The following is a 21,446-nucleotide window of genomic DNA, read 5'->3' on the forward strand; positions in this document are numbered from 1 at the left end:
GATCAGTGGTGACCCTGGCCTTAGAATGCTCCTTACTAAAAGAACAGACACTAATGTGTAATCTACCACATGCATGATTCTCTCCCTCAAACTGTCTCTTTTTCATATTTAGGACAAAGCAAATGTTAAGTCATTTATCATTCCTGGATAAACAGGCAGCTAAGAATTACACATACATATATTATTAAGTAAATTATGTAAGAGAACAAAAAGAGAATTATGTAAATATTAGAAGGCAATATTAAGTATTTAGTAATCCAATATGCTAGTGATAGTGGATTATACATGGCCAAAGATACCCTTCCAGGCTATGAAGCTGCTGCTTAGTAGCCTGTACAAAAGAGAAAGAAAGTGGTTTAATGCACAGAACAGTATGTTATTCAGGTTAAGTGATTTTGTGTTTCTCTATTAACTGCCTTATGCATGGACTAGAATCGGCTCTGTTTGCTGGATTGCCTATTCTGTGCAATTACTTCAAAATCTCTAATTAATTGAGTCTATAGTTATTTTACATACACTGAAGCAGATACCCATGAACAGGATTTGATGTTAAATATCAGTTAGCTAAGAAATGAATAATATATAGGTAAAATTACTTTCCTCCATAAAGAAATTCCATCTTATTAAATAAATTATATATACCTCCGTACCCTCCATGAAGCCCAAATGGTGAGAATGAAAATATTCAAGCATGATTGGCCAGAATATCTTTGGCTATGTATGATTTACTATCACCAGTAAGTGACTTAGGCAAGAAGAAATAATGGATCTTCTAAGTACTTTAAGATATGCTTTCAGACTCAGCGAAAAAGCCAAAGTGTCAGCTCCATTAAAATAATTACATTTCAAACACACTTACTTTTATCTAAAGGCTTAAGATACTAGTATTTTTCATATATTTAATACTTTTGAATTTTATAATCTTTTAAGTAAATTGACATTTCATTATATAAACTATTGGTAGAATAAAATAACAGTATAATTTTTAAATCAATATATACAGTACATAGAGCAATCTCTAAGAGGAGCCTGAGTTATCGAAAATGTATGAGCTATTTCCACAGAGGAAAAAGACGGAAAGCCCATTCGCATTTGCATTTATAAAGGCTGCAAGACTTCTTTAAATATATACACTGACGCCAACAGAGCCATCAGAAATCAATAAATCACATTCTCCTGTGCTGTAAAACGTCTGACACAAACATCCATTTTCCTAGTCCAAAATTCTCCGCAAAAGGGACTGTGTAAATGTTCCATTTTAGTTTAATGACATTCTCCACAGTTAAAATCATGTGCATTATTGCCAGTGAGTGCAGAACCGGAGGAACACAAAGCTAGATAGGATTTTAAAGAGCCTACACAGTACCTACCCTTCAGTGGCTAGTTATTTAACAGACCATAGACAACATAGATATAATGCGAAAAGAATTGAGAGTTTAGTAAAAATTGACTAAAATGCTGCAATTACCATTTGGACAAAAAAAAATAGTAGGCATAACTTATTCAGAAGCAGGTGGGGGACAGTCTTATAAATATTTGCAGAGATAGCCCCGTCAGCCCTGATAGCACCACATAGAGGGAGTCAGAGAAGAACATCAAGCAAAAATGGTATCGATGACAGAAATGACAACAACCTATTCATCAGTGAGGTTCAATTTGAAAGTGTAATAAAAACTTTAATAGGACTCCACTTTAGTTGACATTTATTCCACCAGCTGCCATATATTTTTTAAAAGGTCACAACATTGTTCTATGTAGACACAGTTTATAAAGTACAAATTCTTAAAGAAAGGAGAGATCTGCTATGTATAATCGAGGAGGTTCTAAAAATTCTCCAAGCACATCTTGCAGAGAGCTATGCACAAAGGCATGTCTGGCTACAAACCCGAGCAGTGAATTTATTAAGCCAATATTCCCATATGGGGGATTGAGGGAAGAACTACTTGTAATTCTACCTATCTGCTACCACTGACGAATCCTGCTCTGACTTCTTGGTTTCTCTGTATTTCATCTCTGAACCAAAATGCTGTGGTCAAGAAGATGACTTTGACCCATGTGTTTGCCTAAACCTGATCATATCAAAAGTGTGTTACTCTAGTACCCCATAACACTTCATTTATCAACACACTTTCCTTCCTTCCAACCTATATTTTCCTCTCCGCTCAAGTCGGCCCAGCTCCTCCAACCTTACTTTCCTTCCTATGCTGCCTGAAACTCATAATCAACCACATCTAATCAGTCAACAAGAACCTTACAAGTCTCCTAAAATCCTTCAACTCCTTCAAATTTGAGCCTTTGTAAATCTCTACTTTTACAAAGTCTAACTTCTGGCACATGTGTAGCCAAGATAAATGCATAAAGATTTAGCATTGCTGGGGTGAAAAACATAAATAGACCAACTGTGTCCACTGCCATCTCTGCTCAAATGTGCCCTCAATGATTCTCAGCAACCACTTTTTTCTGCAGGATGAAATTCTCTATGAAAATCCACCAAGCCACTTTTCATGACCTTTTTACTCTCCTGAAATCCCTGATCCTCTAGTTTCTTAGCAGACGCTTAGATACAGCACCATGCAGGTGAAAACTTTCACTTCCTACTGCATTTTCCATATTTACTTATTTTTTACTCTTTCTTTCCTGCTTCCCTCTGATCTCAGAAATCAATACCCTTTTTCTTTTTCTTAAATAAGCTTTATGTCCAATTTAAGTCAATTCTTTCTTATGTATTCTAAAACTTTTGTCAGTAAATCAAATCGTCTCTCTTCCATCTTAAATTTCTCCAATTAACTGCCTCAATTTTAAGCCAAAAGCATGTTTAAGTCTACCCCAGCTTTAAAATATTACCAATCTTTTGCTATTCTCAAATGCACAATAAACATAATGCCAAAAACATGTATTCAGCACCTCCTTCTCCCCCAAATTCAATTGCCAAGTTTGGATGACTACTTCCAAAATGTCCAATATGGACTGAATTGTGCCTCCACAAAATTCACATATTGAAGCCTTAACCTCAACATGATTTTCTTTGGAGATAAGGCTCTTAAAGAGGTAATTAAGGTTAAATGAGGTCATAATAGCAAGGCCCTAGGCCAAGAGGCCAAGTAGAGAGGCCTCAGGAGAATCCCACCATACTGGCACCTTTATCTTAAACTTCAAGCCTCAAGAACTGTGAGAAAATAAACTTCTGTTGTAAGCCACTGGGGCTGTAGAATTTTGTAATGGCAGTGTGAGTAGACTGATAAACAGTTATTTTCTATTCTATAGTATCTGTGGCTAAGGTTCTTACATTTATTAGACAAGTTAAATTAGCTTGCTGAGTAATTTCCCAGTCTATATTCACTCAATCACCACTTTGGGAAACCTTTACTGAGCACCTACTATGTGCTAGGCAAAATGAGGAGGAGAAACAAAGGACTGTCCTGAGGCCATTATTCCAATGAGGAAACAAACACATGAACAAGTTAATTAGAGACTATAGGGAGTGCCAGGAAGGAAATAAACAGAAAAATAAGTCAAGAAACTACTAAAGAAGGTGTTTTAGGTGGGAAGGGAGGCAAGAAAAGCTTTTTGTGAAAAGCTTGTGGGGGATGAGAAGGAGCTGGTCTTGCTAAAGGCATCCCTGTCAGGAAAGCATCCCTGCAGAACTATTAGGAAGCACAGAAGCTAAGACACAGAAAAGGCTTGGGTTTGAGAAAGAGGAAGGAGGGTATGGCTAACCCCCAGAGCAAGGTGGGGAGTCTGGGACGACTCCTCCTCTGCTCTACGCTTCAGTCCCTCATCACAGCTCTTTTTCAAACACATAAATACATGTATGCCATGTACCAATGTAAAATCCTGGTATGTTCTACATAGCTTACTGACATTTGAAGCCTTTTAGAAAAATGCTTGTTCTAACCTACCTTTGTAGCCTCAATTTACTCACATTATATCCCAGCCATTTCAAATAATGTGTTGACAGACAAAAAGTACTTTTCTGCCTTTGCATCGTGGGGACAAGGAACATCATGTGGAGAAAAAGGATGAGCTGGGAGTCGGACAAACCTGTGTTTCCATTCTCACTCCCATGGTTTTACTTGGAGAAAGTTGGGTTAGACCTTTTTCCTCCCCAACCCTCAGCTTCTACATATAGAAAGTGGGGTTGATAATACTGTTTAGAACATTATGGTAAGAACTGCTGATAATATATGCAGAAGACCCAGCATTATCCCTCATCATCATTACTGGCACATATCCTCTACTGGAATCCCTCCACATTTCTTTACCTGATAACCTTCCTGTATCTTTCCAGACCCAGCCCAAATGACACCTCCCCTTTCAAGCCTTCTCTAAATCTTTTTTTTTTTTTTTTTGAGACAGAGTCTCACTCTGTCGCCCAGGCTGGAGTGCAGTGGCGTGGTCTCGGCTCACTGCAAGCTCCGCCTCCTGGGTTCATGCCATTCTCCTGCCCCAACCTCCTGAGTAGCAGCTGGGACTACAGGCGCCGCCACCAGGCCCTGCTAATTTTTTGTATTTTTAGTAGAGACGGGGTTTCACCGTGTTCGCCAGGATGGTCTCGATCTCCTGACCTCTTGATCCACCCACCTCGGCCTCCCAAAGTGCTGGGATTACAGGCGTGAGCCACCGCGCCCAGCCACCTTACGGACAATGTAATTATCTCCTCTATGTTCCCATAGCATGATACATATACTACAATCAGAGCACTGTTGTGTAATTATAGGCTTTTACATCTCTTTCTCCCCTCTAGAACAATTCTCTCTTTCAGGACAGGAACTGTAACTTATTAGCAGTTACATCATCAGAGCTAGCAGAGTCTGGTGAATTGTAGGCATTAAATACGCTTTGGTTGAATAAATGAAATGAAATATACATCCCATTCCTACCCCAAACCAGTATAATTTTCTTACACCTCTATTACTCAACTTCCTCACAAGGTCTGCTAGTCAAGAGTCCCAGCAGGCACAAACAGCTCCTTCAAGTTGGAATCATTTGAGGAGAGTAAAGTGATGACTTAAAAAGGTATGGCCCAGGGGCTGCAACACCAGAGGACAGTGCAGTAAACTAGAACTAATAATGGGAGCTAGTGTTTGACATGAATTGTGAGGGGAGGCAGAGCTTATCAGACCACAGGCAGAGAGAGAACTGTATGGAGAGGACATCCTGGTAGGAGCTGGCCAATGAATGAAGACTATGCTGTCATTGCAGGGAGGATATGATGCTCAATCTCACTTTTCTTTCTCTATTCAATCCATTGCTGTGACTTCCCAATAGCTGAACCGAATTAGAATCCAGACACCCTTCTCTTCCCTCTTCCGAACATTTAGGTATGATGCTTAAAGCATTGTAAGTGTTTAGAGAAGGGGAGAGGGGTGCAGCCATGATCATGACAGTCCAGGAAGGGAATCACAGAACAAAGTGGGGTGAGGTAGCATGGAGAGGTGGCCTGGAGAGGAGTTTTAGAGTCCAACCACAGTAAGGAGGGAACCTGCACTGAGGAGTAGCCTGATGTGCAGTGTCAGAAGTCTAACAGGAAGAAGAAAATGTCCAAGCAAGGTGGGTGGCCTGTCATCGAGTCACAGCCTGTGTGCAATGAGGAGATCATCCACATGGGGGCGGTATGGTAGCCAAAATGGAAGACTGGCTACCTACAATAATCAAATATCTAGATATATTAAGAGTAAGATAAGCTGGTTTCTCACTGTCAGAGAGGTAAGAGACATCTATGGAAAGAGGAAACTAGAATGGACCATGGGGTATTAGATTAGGATTCGGGTTATTAGATTAGGATTGGAGGTATTAGTGAACTCAGGATTACAAGATAGAGATATCTGGAACTAAATGTAGATATAAATTGTGTTATGTTTATATATTATGTAAATAGGCTCACACACTTTCTTCTACATGATGTTCCTTGTCTCCAAGACAGAGAAGTTAAGGAAGCATTCACACACACATATACAGGTGCATGTACATGGGTATTCATACATATATATAAATGTATTTTTCTGAGATCTCTCTTAGATCTAGGAGCAGCAACATCCTTAACAAAAAAGAGCACACCTTTCATGACATCTTCCACTAATGGGAACCACGGCTCCCTGAAGAAAGGGTTCATTCCTGGACTGGGGCAGAGAAAGTATACTATAAGATCAGAACACTTTAACATGCTTCAAAATAAGGAAGTGATCAAAGAATGACTGATGTTGGGCATGGTGGCTCACACCTGTAATCCCAGCGCTTTGGGAGGTGAATTTGGGGGGACCACTTGAGGACAGGAGTTTAAGACAACCCTTGGCAAGATAGTGAGACCCTATCTCTTAAAAAAAAATAAAAATAAATAAATAATAATGGAGACATGTCAGAGGGCACAGCAGCCAGCTTTAATGGGCTCTTGTGGACCAAATGTGGGACAATTTAAGCATAATAGCCTAGTGAAAAAAGGAAATAATGAAGGCATACATATAGATGCACACACACGTGTGTGTCTGTGTGTGTTTGTATATGAATTAATACACTGAAAATTTGAAGAGGAACAGGATATTTACACAGTTTAAAAGAACTTCCTCACAAAATACTATTTAATTACAAAAGGGAAAGGAGCAAGTTTACACTGGAAAAGCTTGGCAAATACACTTTAATACAATGATCAAGTGAACAGCACCAGTATTGAGTCAGATCAAAGTTGTGTGCCACCTAACAGGACGCAAGAAGAATGCAGCATAATTTATTTTATTTCTCCCAAAGGTACATAATCTGAATCTGAGTAGGAGACATTATGCAAACTCAAATTGCTTTATAATGTTCAAAAGTGTCAAGGTCATGAATATCATGGAAAGACTAAAGAACTCATCCAAATGAAGGAGACTACAGAGACATAACAACTCAATGCAGTGACAGATTTAGTACTGGATGCTGTTGCTAAACGTGACACTACTGGGACAACTGGCTAAATTTGGATAGAATCTAAGAATTACATGATAATCATCACTGTTAATTTCCTGATTTTCACTGGTTACACTGTGCTTATGTAAGACAACACGTCCTTGTTTATAGAAAAGATACCTTTCGGCCGAGTGCTGTGGCTAATGCCTGTAATCCCAGAACTCTGGGAGGCCGAGGCGGGTGGATCACCTGAGGTCAGGAGTCCAAAACCAGTATGGCCAACATGGCGAAACCCCACTTCTACTAAAAATACAAAAAATTAGCCAGGTGTGGGGGCAGGCAGCCATAGTCCTAGCTACTCAGGAGGCTAAGGAAGGAGAATGGCTTGAACTCGGGAGGTGGACGTTGCAGTGAGCTGAGATCACTCCACTGCACATCTGGATGTAAGGGTAAGACTCTGTCAAAAAGAAAAGAAAAAAGAAAAGATAAGAAAAGAAAATACACCTTTCAAGTCATCATATATTGGGAGAGAAAGTGACACTGGATCATCTGGCTGCAGACTTATTCTCAAACGCCTTCACATTTCTAAAAGTTTATGATTATTTCAACATTTTTTTTAAAAAGATGATGGAGGGCACAGGCCCTCCTGATGCAGTAGTCCACACACAGGCTAGCCTTCTGGAGAAAAGCAGCACAAAGACTGAAGTGTGGGTATGAAGGAACAAATGAAAGATATGTTACTTAGTCTCCAGTGACTTCCCTTTGTACATTTGACACTACTGCTTGTATATGATTGACACATTGATGATCTCTCATGGATTTGTTATTTTCTATCTATTCTCTGGCTCTTTCCCATCCTCGTTCTTATCCACACTCTCCACAAATACATGTAATTCTCTGTGATGACTATGCTATCTCCCAATCTCATCAAATCCCATAGCAGACACAATAATCCATGAATATATTATCATTAACTCCATCTTCTACTGTCTTAAAACCTGCATACATAATGACTTTCTGGACATTTCAAATAGTGGAAGCATTTCAATCCAACATGTCAAAAATAAAACTTAATTTCGACTCCTCTTCAACAGGTGCTGTTAACTGCCTACCAAGCATATCCCCTGGTAAAACTTGTAAAAAAACAGATTTTTACAGTATCTCTGACCTCTACGGTAAGTGCACCATTTTACTTCAGGAGATGATGAACACACTCTCTAAGCTCCAAGGACAGGCATATTTGGTTTAGGCCAATTTGTATATTCCATTCCCTTGGCTACAGTCATTGTTTAAGAAATGATCATGTGATCCAAATGGTACCAATAGTGTGAATCTTAGGTATTTTGCTTGAAATACTAGTATTCTCCCCATGCACTGAGGCAAGTGCTCACATCTTGATTCAGGTAGCCATCCTACACAAAGAGATTTGGGTTTAGAAAATATCAGCAAGGCAGAAGATTTTAGGAAGTATTTATTTAAATAATTAAATGGACCTTCAATAATAACTGAGACCTAGGACCAACAACAAGAAGCCCACTCAAACTTCCATCTTCTAATTAACTGAGCCAACAAATGTCCTTTTATGACTTAAAAATCTTTGAGTTGGACTTTCTTTTACTTGCAGTATAATGTATGAAGAATAAACTTAAGTATAAAACTAGATACAGCAATGTGATAAAACTGGGGTAAATTTAAAACATAATCTAAGATAAACAGAACTTTAAAAGACAGAATGAGAAGTACAAATATAGGAAAACAAAACACTCAGAAAGACTGCCTTAACAGCCGGCATTGTCAAGATAAATGTGAAACTCAGTTCCCATATTTTGAGGATGTAATACTGGAATGAACCCGTTTCACATGGGTCCAGAGTAGGAGGTCCTTTTAGGACTACTTCATACTAGAAAACAGGAGAAACTTGGGGTAGTCAAAGGAGCAAAACAAGAAAGCGAAGAGTTTCAGATTTTGTAAACTATGTGAAGACATAATTGAAATTTTAGGTATTTCCCATAATTGTAGGACCTTCCACTGGCTCTAATAAATCTATGTAATCAAATTCCCATTCCCATGCCATCTCCACTCATTATGGCCATGAAATAATGGTGTTCATCTTCATTTGGACATTTGCAATAAGTTAGACTAAAACAGCAGCAGTTTTGCTAGTTTGTTGCACCAAGTCACCTATCCCTTTCTGCTAGAAAAGAAGGTTGAGTCCACCTTTGACAGGAAGAGCATACTAGCTCTGAATTTCTTGCTATAAAATGCTGACAGGCCCACAGAGCTTCTCTTTCTTAAGTCACTCTAGAAAAAATCTCTAGTTGCCTTCTAGATCTTTAACAATCCCATTTTATAGCTGTCATTTATTCCTATTCATCCTGGTAGAAAATATGTCTGGAATTCATTCCTTCCATTTCCAACTCCAATACCAAGGTCAAACATTTATCTCATACCTCAACTACTGTAACTGTCTCCTAACTAGCCTGTCTGTGTCTTATCTTTTTGCTGTCCAACCCATCATTCACAGAGATACTTGCTCCCAAAAAAGAAAATAAGGACTGTATTTTATGTATCCTTTGGATTCTCTTCCCTTCTCCTATGCCCAGGCATGAGAATACATGTTTAAACTATTTCTTGTCATTTCCCATTTGACAAGTTTTTGATGGTACCTACTGGTGTCAGAAAAAGTTCAGAGTTTAGCCTACAATCAGGCCATCAAGGTTGTAGACCATATTCCCCTTCAGCAGAATAGCCCCCCATTTTCTTTTAGGTGGCTCCAGTCATACGGAGATACTAAATCTTCTGGAACATACAAGCAATATGTCTTTGTAAATAGCAGGCCTTTCCTTTGTAAAATTCACTTTTCTTTGGCTCTACTTAAGAAACACCTACCAGTCCTTTAAGGTTCAACTTAAGCATCCTCTCTACTATAAACATCTTCTCCAGTACTACATTCAGATTAAACTTCTTCATCCTCTACATCTTCAAAAGACTTTCTTTATACTTCTATTATGACATTTATGAGATTCTAACTGGTTTTATACTAAACTTGGTAAAACACTTATCCGTTTATTAAACTTCTTTTCTAGTAGTGAACAGAGTATTACATTTCCATAGGAAGTTGTTTTCCTCCCTTCTGTTATTCTTCCACAGGATTTATTCTTGTATCCTCCACAAGATCCATTCCTGCATACAGCACACAATATATGCTCAGTAAATATTTTTTGAATAAAATAAGTTTCTCAATGGACTAAGTGTTATTCAAGGACGAGCATCGTGCCTTATTCAATTATATTTCTCACAGCGACTAGAAAAAGCTGAGTAACACAAACTGCTATAGGTTGAAGAAAATATTAGGCTTAGACTCTGGCCACCAATATTTTACTAAAACTAGGACAATCTGTTCTTTCGTCATTACAAAAATATGTATTGAGTACACTGTTGGTATGTTTTGGGGGTTGTATCCCCTCCAAGCCTCATGTTGAAATGTGACCTCCAATACTGGGAGTGGGCCTAGTGGGAGGTGTTTGGCTCCTGGGGGCACATCTCTCATGAATGTCTTGGTGCTGTCCTCATAGCAGTAAGTGAGTTCTCCCTCTGTGAGTTCAAGAGAGATCTGGTTGTTTACAAGAGTCTGGCACTTCCTTCCTCTCTCTCTTGCTCCCTCCCCTGCCATATGACATGACTTCACCTTCCACCATGAGAATAAGCTTCCTGAGGTCCTCATCAGAAGCAGATGCCAACAGTATGCTTTGTGTATAGCCTGCAAAACCATGAGCCAAACAAGTCTTTTTTCTTTATAAATTACCCAGCCTCAGGCATTCTTATAACAATGCAAATGGACTAACACAGCTGTAGATGCCAAACCTTATTTCTGAAGCTGGAGACAGATTTGTAAACTACACCTGTGTTGAAGTGGAGGAAGTTGTTGTATAAGCTAATAAATCAGATCTCTCCCCCAAAAGTTTCTAACCCCTAAATTCTAAGTCACACAAGCTTGTAACTGAAGAGTCATCAGTGGCTCCTTCCTATACCTGCTTCAAGTGTTATTTGACAAAATGTAAAATTGTTACTATTGGAGGACGAGGTGGTGAAGGAGAATGAGGATAAGGATGATGACAGCTGCATTTTTCTCCTCCTCTTTAATTTCAACTCAATCCTCCAAAATCAAGCCCTCATTATACCTTTTGGGAACAACTAAAATTCCTTTAAAACTATTCTACTTTCATGTTTCCCATGCCTGTCATTCTCTTTCAGTACTGTTAGAATAATTTCCTTAAAAAGTAATGGTCTTATTACATCATAGCTCCATTCAAAATCCCTCAATGGCTTTGTATTACAGATGCAGGGAGAACACCATTCAGACTCCTCAGCTTCATATTCAAGCAATATTCCAAAGTCAACTTCCAATCTGTCCTTCCAAAATCACTTGCACCATTCTTCCTACAATCCAGACTTCCACCAAATTAGCTTTTGATTTTGTACCCTTGGACTCTCACTTGGCACTTTTCCATTCATTTAATTCAAATTCTACCTCTGTATCTCAAGGCCCAATTCAAGAATTTTAAATTTGACTCTGATATTTCCCTTCTGCATATAAAAGTGCAATATACTTTGTACTTTTCCCCTCAAGCTTACCTGTTTCTAACTCATATTTTGGTTATTTACAAACATAGTTTATGTATCCAACTACAGTACATTTAATCACTCATTCAATAAGCATTTACTGTCTTGCTATTACTCCAAAGCACCTAGAACATATCATATTCAGGGTAGATATTAAGTAAATGTTGTTGAAAAACTCCTATTGAAATGAAAATGTACCCAAAATCAAAATAATCTCTTTCCAAATATGAACAATAATCACCACCAAAGAGATACATATATGTTGCTTATCATATTTAAATATGTATGAAAGAAGATGGATAAGTCGGTAGAAAACAGAATCAAATAAAAAGCTAAGAAAACTTATTCAAAGTAATATGGAAATATTGAATGAATTTTGTCCACTTCAATTCATGGATGTACCTATCATCTCAAGACACAAATTCATAAATATACATGCATTAAGTCCATCAATTGAAAATGATACACAGTTTCAGAATTTACTGAAATAAGAATCATAAGGGAATGTTTCATAGACAGCAGTTTATAAATTTTGTGAAATTTAATAAAAGTTTATGTGATGAAATTTTTTTCCTTTTCCTTCCTAAGCAAACAGCCTTAAAAGATGATTGATGCCTGCTATTATGCATCTATATTTGTATTTCCTTATTTTAGAAGCTTTTCAAAAATATAAAAATACACTTAAAGCATTTCCAGATATATTTTAAAAATGGTAAAAGGTGATTATTTATAGGCAATCATATTCATACTGATAAGACTCTCAGAGAGCAATTGCAAACATAAATTTTAAATGCCTTTTGGAAATAGTTGAGGATGAAAACATTTACATAATTTCTTAGAAACCCTGGCTTTTTATTGCTGCATTTCAATATTCCCTCTGGGCAAAGGAGCAGCTACTCTAAAGATTTATTTGATAATGGAATGCTTGATTTCTTTGTTTTCCCTTTCCAATGTAAGTTTATAGTTTTCACTCTACCACAATGTACCGTATTTTAAAATGTAAATTGGCTCACTATTAAGAATAAAAATGGTTCTGTTTTAGCAGATTAAATAAGCTAATGACAGCAATAAATAAATACACATAAATTACAGAAATATATTATATCTGTATATAAGTCATCTTTGATAACAGCCCTGCCTCTTCATCATAATGTAACTAGTGGCTGATATCAAATGTCTAAAACTTCTACTTACCTGCCTATCCACTTCTGGGAGCAAAAGCAGGAGGTATTGTTGAAAATGCTGAGGTAAAGAAGCAAACGTATGTTTATTTATTAATGCCCTCAAGTTAGTGTTGACAAGAATAGATCCTGGGGTTTCTATGTCAATGTCCTCAGCTTTGGTCCATTTCAAGTGCCCTGTGACGAACAAGCAAGAGGCATGAATTTACTACAGGTAGAGGGAAATGTGTATGTACGTACACACAAACACAGCCATGTATATCTAGTGAACATGTATATTCAATTATATGTTTTTTTTCTATCCCTTTTACAAATGGTATTTCAGAAGAGAAATTCCCAAAGCTTCTTCCATTATGTTTCTGTCTGGCTTCAGTTATCTTTAGTTTTCATAATGTATACTTCACTCAATATCTTCTATATTTTTAGCTCAAAGTAGCACCAGGTTCCAATAAAAAAAAATTAGTTGTGAGTTTCCAGTTAATCAGAGTTTCCAAAAACTCCAAATGCATGAACAGTAACAACTACCATTCATGTAAGTTCTATAAGACCTAGGATTAGTGATAACAGAAACAACAGTACTGTTAATTTTATTAGGGATAATTATAGCAAAAATAGCTGTGTGTTCCTCATGTGTCAGGCAATGCACTAAGCACTGGATTATTTCAGAAGGTTCCTATTTAAGGCATTTCCGCGGGTGATAATTTAAAAAGCATTTAAAAAAAAAAAATTAGGTTGGGCGCAGTGGTTCAAGCTTATAATCCCATCACTTTGGGAGGCTGAGGCAGAAGTCTTGCTTGAGCTCAGGAGTTTAAGGCCTGTTTGGGCAAAATGGTGAGACCACATCTCCACAAAAAATATTTTTAAAAAATTAGCTAGGTGTAGTGGCATGCACCTGTGTTCCCAGCTACCCCAGAATCTGAGGTGGGAGGATCGCTTAAGCCCAGGAGGTAGGAGTGCAATGAGCCATGATTGTGCCACTGCACTCAACCTCAATGACAGAGTGAAACTCTCAAAAAATAAAAAATAAAAATAAATTAGCCACTATGCCTGAAATGCAAATATGCTCTGCAGGATAATTCCACAACTCAAGGCACACTGACCTCCAACAGAAAGCTGAATGTAGAGTTCACATCTCAAAATCATGACACACAAGAAAATAACATACAATAAGGGACAATCAACTGAGGCATCAAACACAGACAGAAGAATTATCATTCCATTACTTGAGCTACGATAACTACTTGAATGTGATTATAAAGAGTGTGTTTTAAATCAAAGGTCAGAAAAGTTATGGCTCATGATTTCTATCTGGTCCAACGCTTGTTTTTACCACATAAAGTTTTACTAGAACAACATCGTGTCCAATTGTTTATATATTGTGTATGTCTGCTTTTGCACTACAATGTGGAGCTGAAGAGTTGTTACAGAAATCATCTGGCCTGTAAAGCCTACAGCATTTACTCACTGGCCCTTGACGGAAACAGTTTGCCAATCCTTGTTTTAAATAACTAAAGATAAAAGAGTGAATTTTTTTAATTATGAAAAAATAGGATACTATAATAAAAAACAGTCAACCTTTAAAGAGAACCAAATAATACTTCTAGAAATACAAATTTAATTAAGACATTTAAAAATGTTTCAGTGGAGAAAAAAATTATTGAGTCAGATACAAACTTAAGGGAATAATTAGAGGGTAGTGTAAAAATGATGAGTCAAAATGTGATAGGGAAGAAATACAAAGAATGTAATAAAAAGTCAAAATGCATATTTATAGAAGGTTCTGAATTTTTAAAAAATAGACAGCAGAGAGGCAATATTTGAATAGCTAAATATTTTTCAGAATTGAAATAATGATTAAAGTTCTTAAATAAAAGCTACATACCGAATCTCAAGAGAGATAAATACCCATTCCTCCATTTAGTGTTGAAATCACCAAACATCAATAATAAAAGGAATATCTTAAAACCATTTTTAACAAAAACTTGATTATCTCCAAGAAATTACAATGAGATGAACAGAAATATTATCAATAAATCAATAAAGAAGACAGTTAAATCTCTTCAAAAGGGCAAGAGAAATTGTGTCAATTTAGAGTTTCATTTACAACTATGTCTCTAAAAAATGACAATGACGGCAATTATAAGAATGTTTTTGGTATCCTAAACCGAAACTCTATCCCTTAGAGAATCTTGCTAAAATAACCACTAGTGTGTGTTCTTAACAAATAAAGAAATTTTATCAAAGAAGAAATGCAATGGTTGCAGAGGCAAGGATAAGCAAAGAGACTAATAACAGACATGAGTAAATCCAAACAAACATTCATTGTAAAAAATAATACTAATGACTTATGGAGGAATCAAACAAAGTGGAAATAAAATACTTCACAATAACTATATGCAACATGGTAAGATGTAATTGAAATGAGAGCACCATAAAACTCTGATATGCTTTGGGAACAGCCATATGAACTAGTTCTTTATTTTGTTAAAACTGTATATAGCTATTGGAAGAAAAAAAAAGAATTATAATTTCCAAATAAATGGATAGATGGAAAAACTCAATCAAATGGAAAGCAGAAAAGGAGGAAAAAATTAAATAAAATTAAGCACAAAACAATCACAATAAAGGTAGCTGGATTTTCACATTAGATTTTAAAAATAACATCCATTTACTTGCTGCTTAGAAGAAATACACTTAAAATAAAAATTATATGGAAAGAATAATAATTAGAAAACGAACAATAAACTAAAAACTACTAATCAGAAATTCAAAACAACAAAAAAGCCAACTGCAATACTAACATCAGACCAGATAAACAAAGGTAAAAAAATCTATTATTAGGGATGAGAAAGATCATTCCCTAAGTGTATAAGGATTAATCTACTGCAAATATATAGTGACCTTGAACCTACATTCATTTAAATAGCACAGCCTCAAAATGTCAAACTCAGGTAATAACAAAGAAATTAACATCACATAATGTTACCAGAAAGTCTTTTTTTTTAAATTTATTTATTACTATTGTACTTTAAGTTGTAGGGTACATGTGCATAACGTGCAGGTTTGTTACATATGTATACTTGTGCCATGTTGGTGTGCTGCACCCATCAACTCATCATTTACATCAGGTATAACTCCCAATGCAATCCCTCCCCCCTCCCCCCTCCCCATGATAGGCCCCTGTGTGTGATGTTCCCCTTCCTGAGTCCAAGTGATCTCATTGTTCAGTTCCCACCTATGAGTGAGAACATGCGGTGTTTGGTTTTCTGTTCTTGTGATAGTTTGCTAAGAATGATGGTTTCCAGCTGCATCCACGTCCCTACAAAGGACACAAACTCATCCTTTTTGACAGCTGCATAGTATTCCATGGTGTATATGTGCCACATTTTCTTAATCCAATCTGTCACTGATGGACATTTGGGTTGATTCCAAGTCTTTGCTATTGTGAATAGTGCTGCAATAAACATACGTGTGCATGTGTCTTTATAGCAGCATAATTTATAATCCTTTGGGTATATACCCAGTAATGGGATGGCTGGGTCATATGGTACATCTAGTTCTAGATCCTTGAGGAATCGCCATACTGTTTTCCATAATGGTTGAACTAGTTTACAATCCCACCAACAGTGTAAAAGTGTTCCTATTTCTCCACATCCTCTCCAGCACCTGTTGTTTCCTGACTTTTTAATGATCGCCATTCTAACTGGTGTGAGATGGTATCTCATTGTGGTTTTGATTTGCATTTCTCTGATGGCCAGTGATGATGAGCATTTTTTCATGTGTCTGTTGGCTGTATGAATGTCTTCTTTTGAGAAATGTCTGTTCTTATCCTTTGCCCACTTTTTGATGGGGTTGTTTGTTTTTTTCTTGTAAATTTGTTTGAGTTCTTTGTAGGTTCTGGATCTTAGCCCTTTGTCAGATGAGTAGATTGCAAAAATTTTCTCCCATTCTGTAGGTTGCCTGTTCACTCTGATGGTAGTTTCTTTTGCTGTGTAGAAGCTCTTTAATTTAATGAGATCCCATTTGTCAATTTTGGCTTTTGCTGCCGTTGCTTTTGGTGTTTTAGACACGAAGTCTTTGCCCATGCCTATGTCCTGAATGGTACTACCTAGGTTTTCCTCTAGGATTTTTATGGTATTAGGTCTAACATTTAAGTCTCTAATCCATCTTGAATTAATTCTCGTATAAGGAGTAAGGAAAGGATCCAGTTTCAGCTTTCTACTTATGGCTAGCCAATTTTCCCAGCACCATTTATTAAATAGGGAATCCTTTCCCCATTTCTTGTTTCTCTCAGGTTTGTCAAAGATCAGATGGCTGTAGATGTGTGGTATTATTTCTGAGGACTCTGTTCTGTTCCATTGGTCTATATCTCTGTTTTGGTACCAGTACCATGCTGTTTTGGTTACTGTAGCCTTGTAGTATAGTTTGAAGTCAGGTAGCATGATGCCTCCAGCTTTGTTCTTTTGACTTAGGATTGTCTTGGAGATGCGGGCTCTTTTTTGGTTCCATATGAACTTTAAAGCATTTTTTTCCAATTCTGTGAAGACACTCGTTGGTAGCTTGATGGGGATGGCATTGAATCTATAAATTACCTCGGGCAGTATGGCCATTTTCACGATATTGATTCTTCCTATCCATGAGCATGGTATGTTCTTCCATTTGTTTGTGTCCTCTTTGATTTCACTGAGCAGTGGTTTGTAGTTCTCCTTGAAGAGGTCCTTTACATCCCTTGTAAGTTGGATTCCTAGGTATTTGATTCTCTTTGAAGCAATTGTGAATGGAAGTTCATTCCTGATTTGGCTCTCTGTTTGTCTGTTACTGGTGTATAAGAATGCTTGTGATTTTTGCACATTAATTTTGTATCCTGAGACTTTGCTGAAGTTGCTTATCAGCTTAAGGAGATTTTGGGCTGAGACAATGGGGTTTTCTAAATATACAATCATGTCATCTGCAAACAGAGTGGACCTCAAGCAATCTGCAACAGACCTACAGCTGAGGGCCCTGACTGTTAGAAGGAAAACTATCAAACAGGAAGGACACCTACACCAAAACCCCATCAGTACATCACCATCATCAAAGACCAGAGGCAGATAAAACCAGAAAGATGGGGAAAAAGCAGGGCAGAAAAGCTGGAAATTCAAAAAATAAGAGTGCATCTCCCCCGGCAAAGGAGCGCAGCTCATCGCCAGCAACGGATCAAAGCTGGACGGAGAATGACTTTGACGAGATGAGAGAAGAAGGCTTCAGTCCATCAAATTTCTCAGAGCTAAAGGAGGAATTATGTACCCAGCGCAAAGAAACTAAAAATCTTGAAAAAAAAGTGGAAGAATTGATGGCTAGAGTAATTAATGCAGAGAAGGTCATAAACGAAATGAAAGAGATGAAAACCATGACACGAGAAATACGTGACAAATGCACAAGCTTCAGTAACCGACTCGATCAACTGGAAGAAAGAGTATCTGCGATTGAGGATCAAATGAATGAAATGAAGCGAGAAGAGAAACCAAAAGAAAAAAGAAGCAAAGGAAATGAACAAAGCCTGCAAGAAGTATGGGATTATGTGAAAAGACCAAATCTACGTCTGATTGGGGTGCCTGAAAGTGAGGGGGAAAATGGAACCAAGTTGGAAAACACTCTTCAGGATATCATCCAGGAGAACTTCCCCAACCTAGTAGGGCAAGCCAACATTCAAATCCAGGAAATACAGAGAACGCCACAAAGATACTCCTCGAGAAGAGCAACTCCAAGACACATAATTGCCAGATTCACCAAAGTTGAAATGAAGGAAAAAATCTTAAGGGCAGCCAGAGAGAAAGGTCGGGTTACCCACAAAGGGAAGCCCATCAGACTAATAGCAGATCTCTCGGCAGAAACTCTCCAAGCCAGAAGAGAGTGGGGGCCAATATTCAACATTCTTAAAGAAAAGAATTTTCAACCCAGAATTTTATATCCAGCCAAACTAAGTTTCATAAGTGAAGGAGAAATAAAATCCTTTACAGATAAGCAAATGCTTAGAGATTTTGTCACCACTAGGCCTGCCTTACAAGAGACCCTGAAGGAAGCACTAAACATGGAAAGGAACAACCGGTACCAGCCATTGCAAAAACATGCCAAAATGTAAAGACCATCGAGGCTAGGAAGAAACTGCATCAACTAACGAGCAAAATAACCAGTTAATATCATAATGGCAGGATCAAGTTCACACATAACAATCTTAACCTTAAATGTAAATGGACTAAATGCTCCAATTAAAAGACACAGACTGGCAAACTGGATAAAGAGTCAAGACCCATCAGTCTGCTGTATTCAGGAGACCCATCTCACACGCAGAGACATACATAGGCTCAAAATAAAGGGATGGAGGAAGATTTACCAAAAAAATGGAGAACCAAAAAAAGCGGGGGTTGCAATACTAGTCTCTGATAAAACAGACTTTAAACCATCAAAGATCAAAAGAGACAAAGAAGGCCATTACATAATGGTAAAGGGATCAATTCAACAGGAAGAGCTAACTATCCTAAATATATATGCACCCAATACAGGAGCACCCAGATTCATAAAGCAAGTCCTTAGAGACTTATAAAGAGACTTAGACTCCCATACAATAATAATGGGAGACTTCAACACTCCACTGTCAACATTAGACAGATCAACGAGACAGAAAGTTAACAAGGATATCCAGGAATTGAACTCATCTCTGCAGCAAGCAGACCTAATAGACATCTATAGAACTCTCCACCCCAAATCAACAGAATATACATTCTTCTCAGCACCACATCGTACTTACTCCAAAATCGACCACGTAATTGGAAGTAAAGCACTCCTCAGCAAATGTACAAGAACAGAAATTATAACAAACTGTCTCTCAGACCACAGTGCAATCAAACTAGAACTCAGGACTAAGAAACTCAATCAAAACCGCTCAACTACATGGAAACTGAACAACCTGCTCCTGAATGACTACTGGGTACATAACGAAATGAAGGCAGAAATAAAGATGTTCTTTGAAACCAATGAGAACAAAGATACAACATACCAGAATCTCTGGGACACATTTAAAGCAGTGTGTAGAGGGAAATTTATAGCACTAAATGCCCACAAGAGAAAGCAGGAAAGATCTAAAATTGACACTCTAACATCACAATTAAAAGAACTGGAGAAGCAAGAGCAAACACATTCGAAAGCTAGCAGAAGGCTAGAAATAACTAAGATCAGAGCAGAACTGAAGGAGATAGAGACACAAAAAACTCTCCAAAAAATCAATGAATCCAGGAGTTGGTTTTTTGAAAAGATCAACAAAATTGACAGACCACTAGCAAGACTAATAAAGAAGAAAAGAGAGAAGAATCAAATCGACGCAATTAAAAATGATAAAGGGGATATCACCACCGACCCCACAGAAATACAAACTACCATCAGAGAATACTATAAACACTTCTATGCAAATAAACTGGAAAATCTAGAAGAAATGGATAATTTCCTGGACACTTACACTCTTCCAAGACTAAACCAGGAAGAAGTTGAATCCCTGAATAGACCAATAGCAGGCTCTGAAATTGAGGCAATAATTAATAGCCTACCAACCAAAAAAAGTCCAGGACCAGATGGATTCACAGCTGAATTCTACCAGAGGTACAAGGAGGAGTTGGTACCATTCCTTCTGAAACTATTCCAATCAATAGAAAAAGAGGGAATCCTCCCTAACTCATTTTATGAGGCCAACATCATCCTGATACCAAAGCCTGGCAGAGACACAACAAAAAAAGAGAATTTTAGACCAATATCCCTGATGAACATCGATGCAAAAATCCTCATAAAATACTGGCAAACCGGATTCAGCAACACATCAAAAAGCTTATCCACCATGATCAAGTGGGCTTCATCCCTGGGATGCAAGGCTGGTTCAACATTCGCAAATCAATAAACATAATCCAGCATATAAACAGAACCAAAGACAAGAACCACATGATTATCTCAATAGATGCAGAAAAGGCTTTTGACAAAATTCAACAGCCCTTCATGCTAAAAACGCTCAATAAATTCGGTATTGATGGAACGTACCTCAAAATAATAAGAGCTATTTATGACAAACCCACAGCCAATATCATACTGAATGGGCAAAAACTGGAAAAATTCCCTTTGAAAACTGGCACAAGACAGGGATGCCCTCTCTCACCACTCCTATTCAACATAGTGTTGGAAGTTCTGGCTAGGGCAATTAGGCAAGAGAAAGAAATCAAGGGTATTCAGTTAGGAACAGAAAGTCCTAACATATATTACCAAAACCTGATAGATTGGATCAAAAAAAAATTGTCTTAAGGTTACAGAGGACTTTTACAACTCAATAATCAATCTTGAACCAACAAATTTAACACAGGGCATTGTACCGAGCCATTAGAGAAAGGAGTTTTTTCCCCAGCATTCAAAAGCAACAAGAAAACAAAACATAACACAACTGTCCAGTGAGTCTCAACAGATACTGAAGAATAATCGAAAGCCTCATCTTTCTGCCCCAAAAGAAATTAAATACAGTACCATATTACAAAGGTATCAATTATCTAATACCCCACACGTCCATTATATGTTTAGACATTCAAAAGCACACTTGTATGTACTTTACACGTTACAGAAAAAAAAAAAAACTGTAACGGAAATTATAAAGTATTTGAATTTTTAATGGTACCAAATTTTTTAAAATGCCACTCAACTGATTTTCAAGGTAAATTGCATATATTAGAGGGTAGAAGAAAACTGAAAATTAGA

General features: G+C 37.4%; 1 protein-coding gene across 2 annotated transcripts in view; it reads right to left on the minus strand.

The window, feature by feature from the left end:
• ASXL3 (ASXL transcriptional regulator 3) overlaps positions 1-21,446 on the minus strand; it is a 150,195-nt gene that overhangs the window by 55,826 nt on the left and 72,923 nt on the right. For both annotated transcript variants that reach the window (XM_077975059.1, XM_077975058.1), the window contains one exon: positions 12,697-12,860. In XM_077975059.1, the coding sequence (XP_077831185.1) occupies positions 12,697-12,860 (164 nt within the window). The remainder of the gene's footprint in view (positions 1-12,696; positions 12,861-21,446) is intronic.

This window comes from Macaca mulatta, chromosome 18, assembly GCF_049350105.2.
Source record: "Macaca mulatta isolate MMU2019108-1 chromosome 18, T2T-MMU8v2.0, whole genome shotgun sequence".
Lineage (NCBI taxonomy): Eukaryota > Metazoa > Chordata > Mammalia > Primates > Cercopithecidae > Macaca > Macaca mulatta.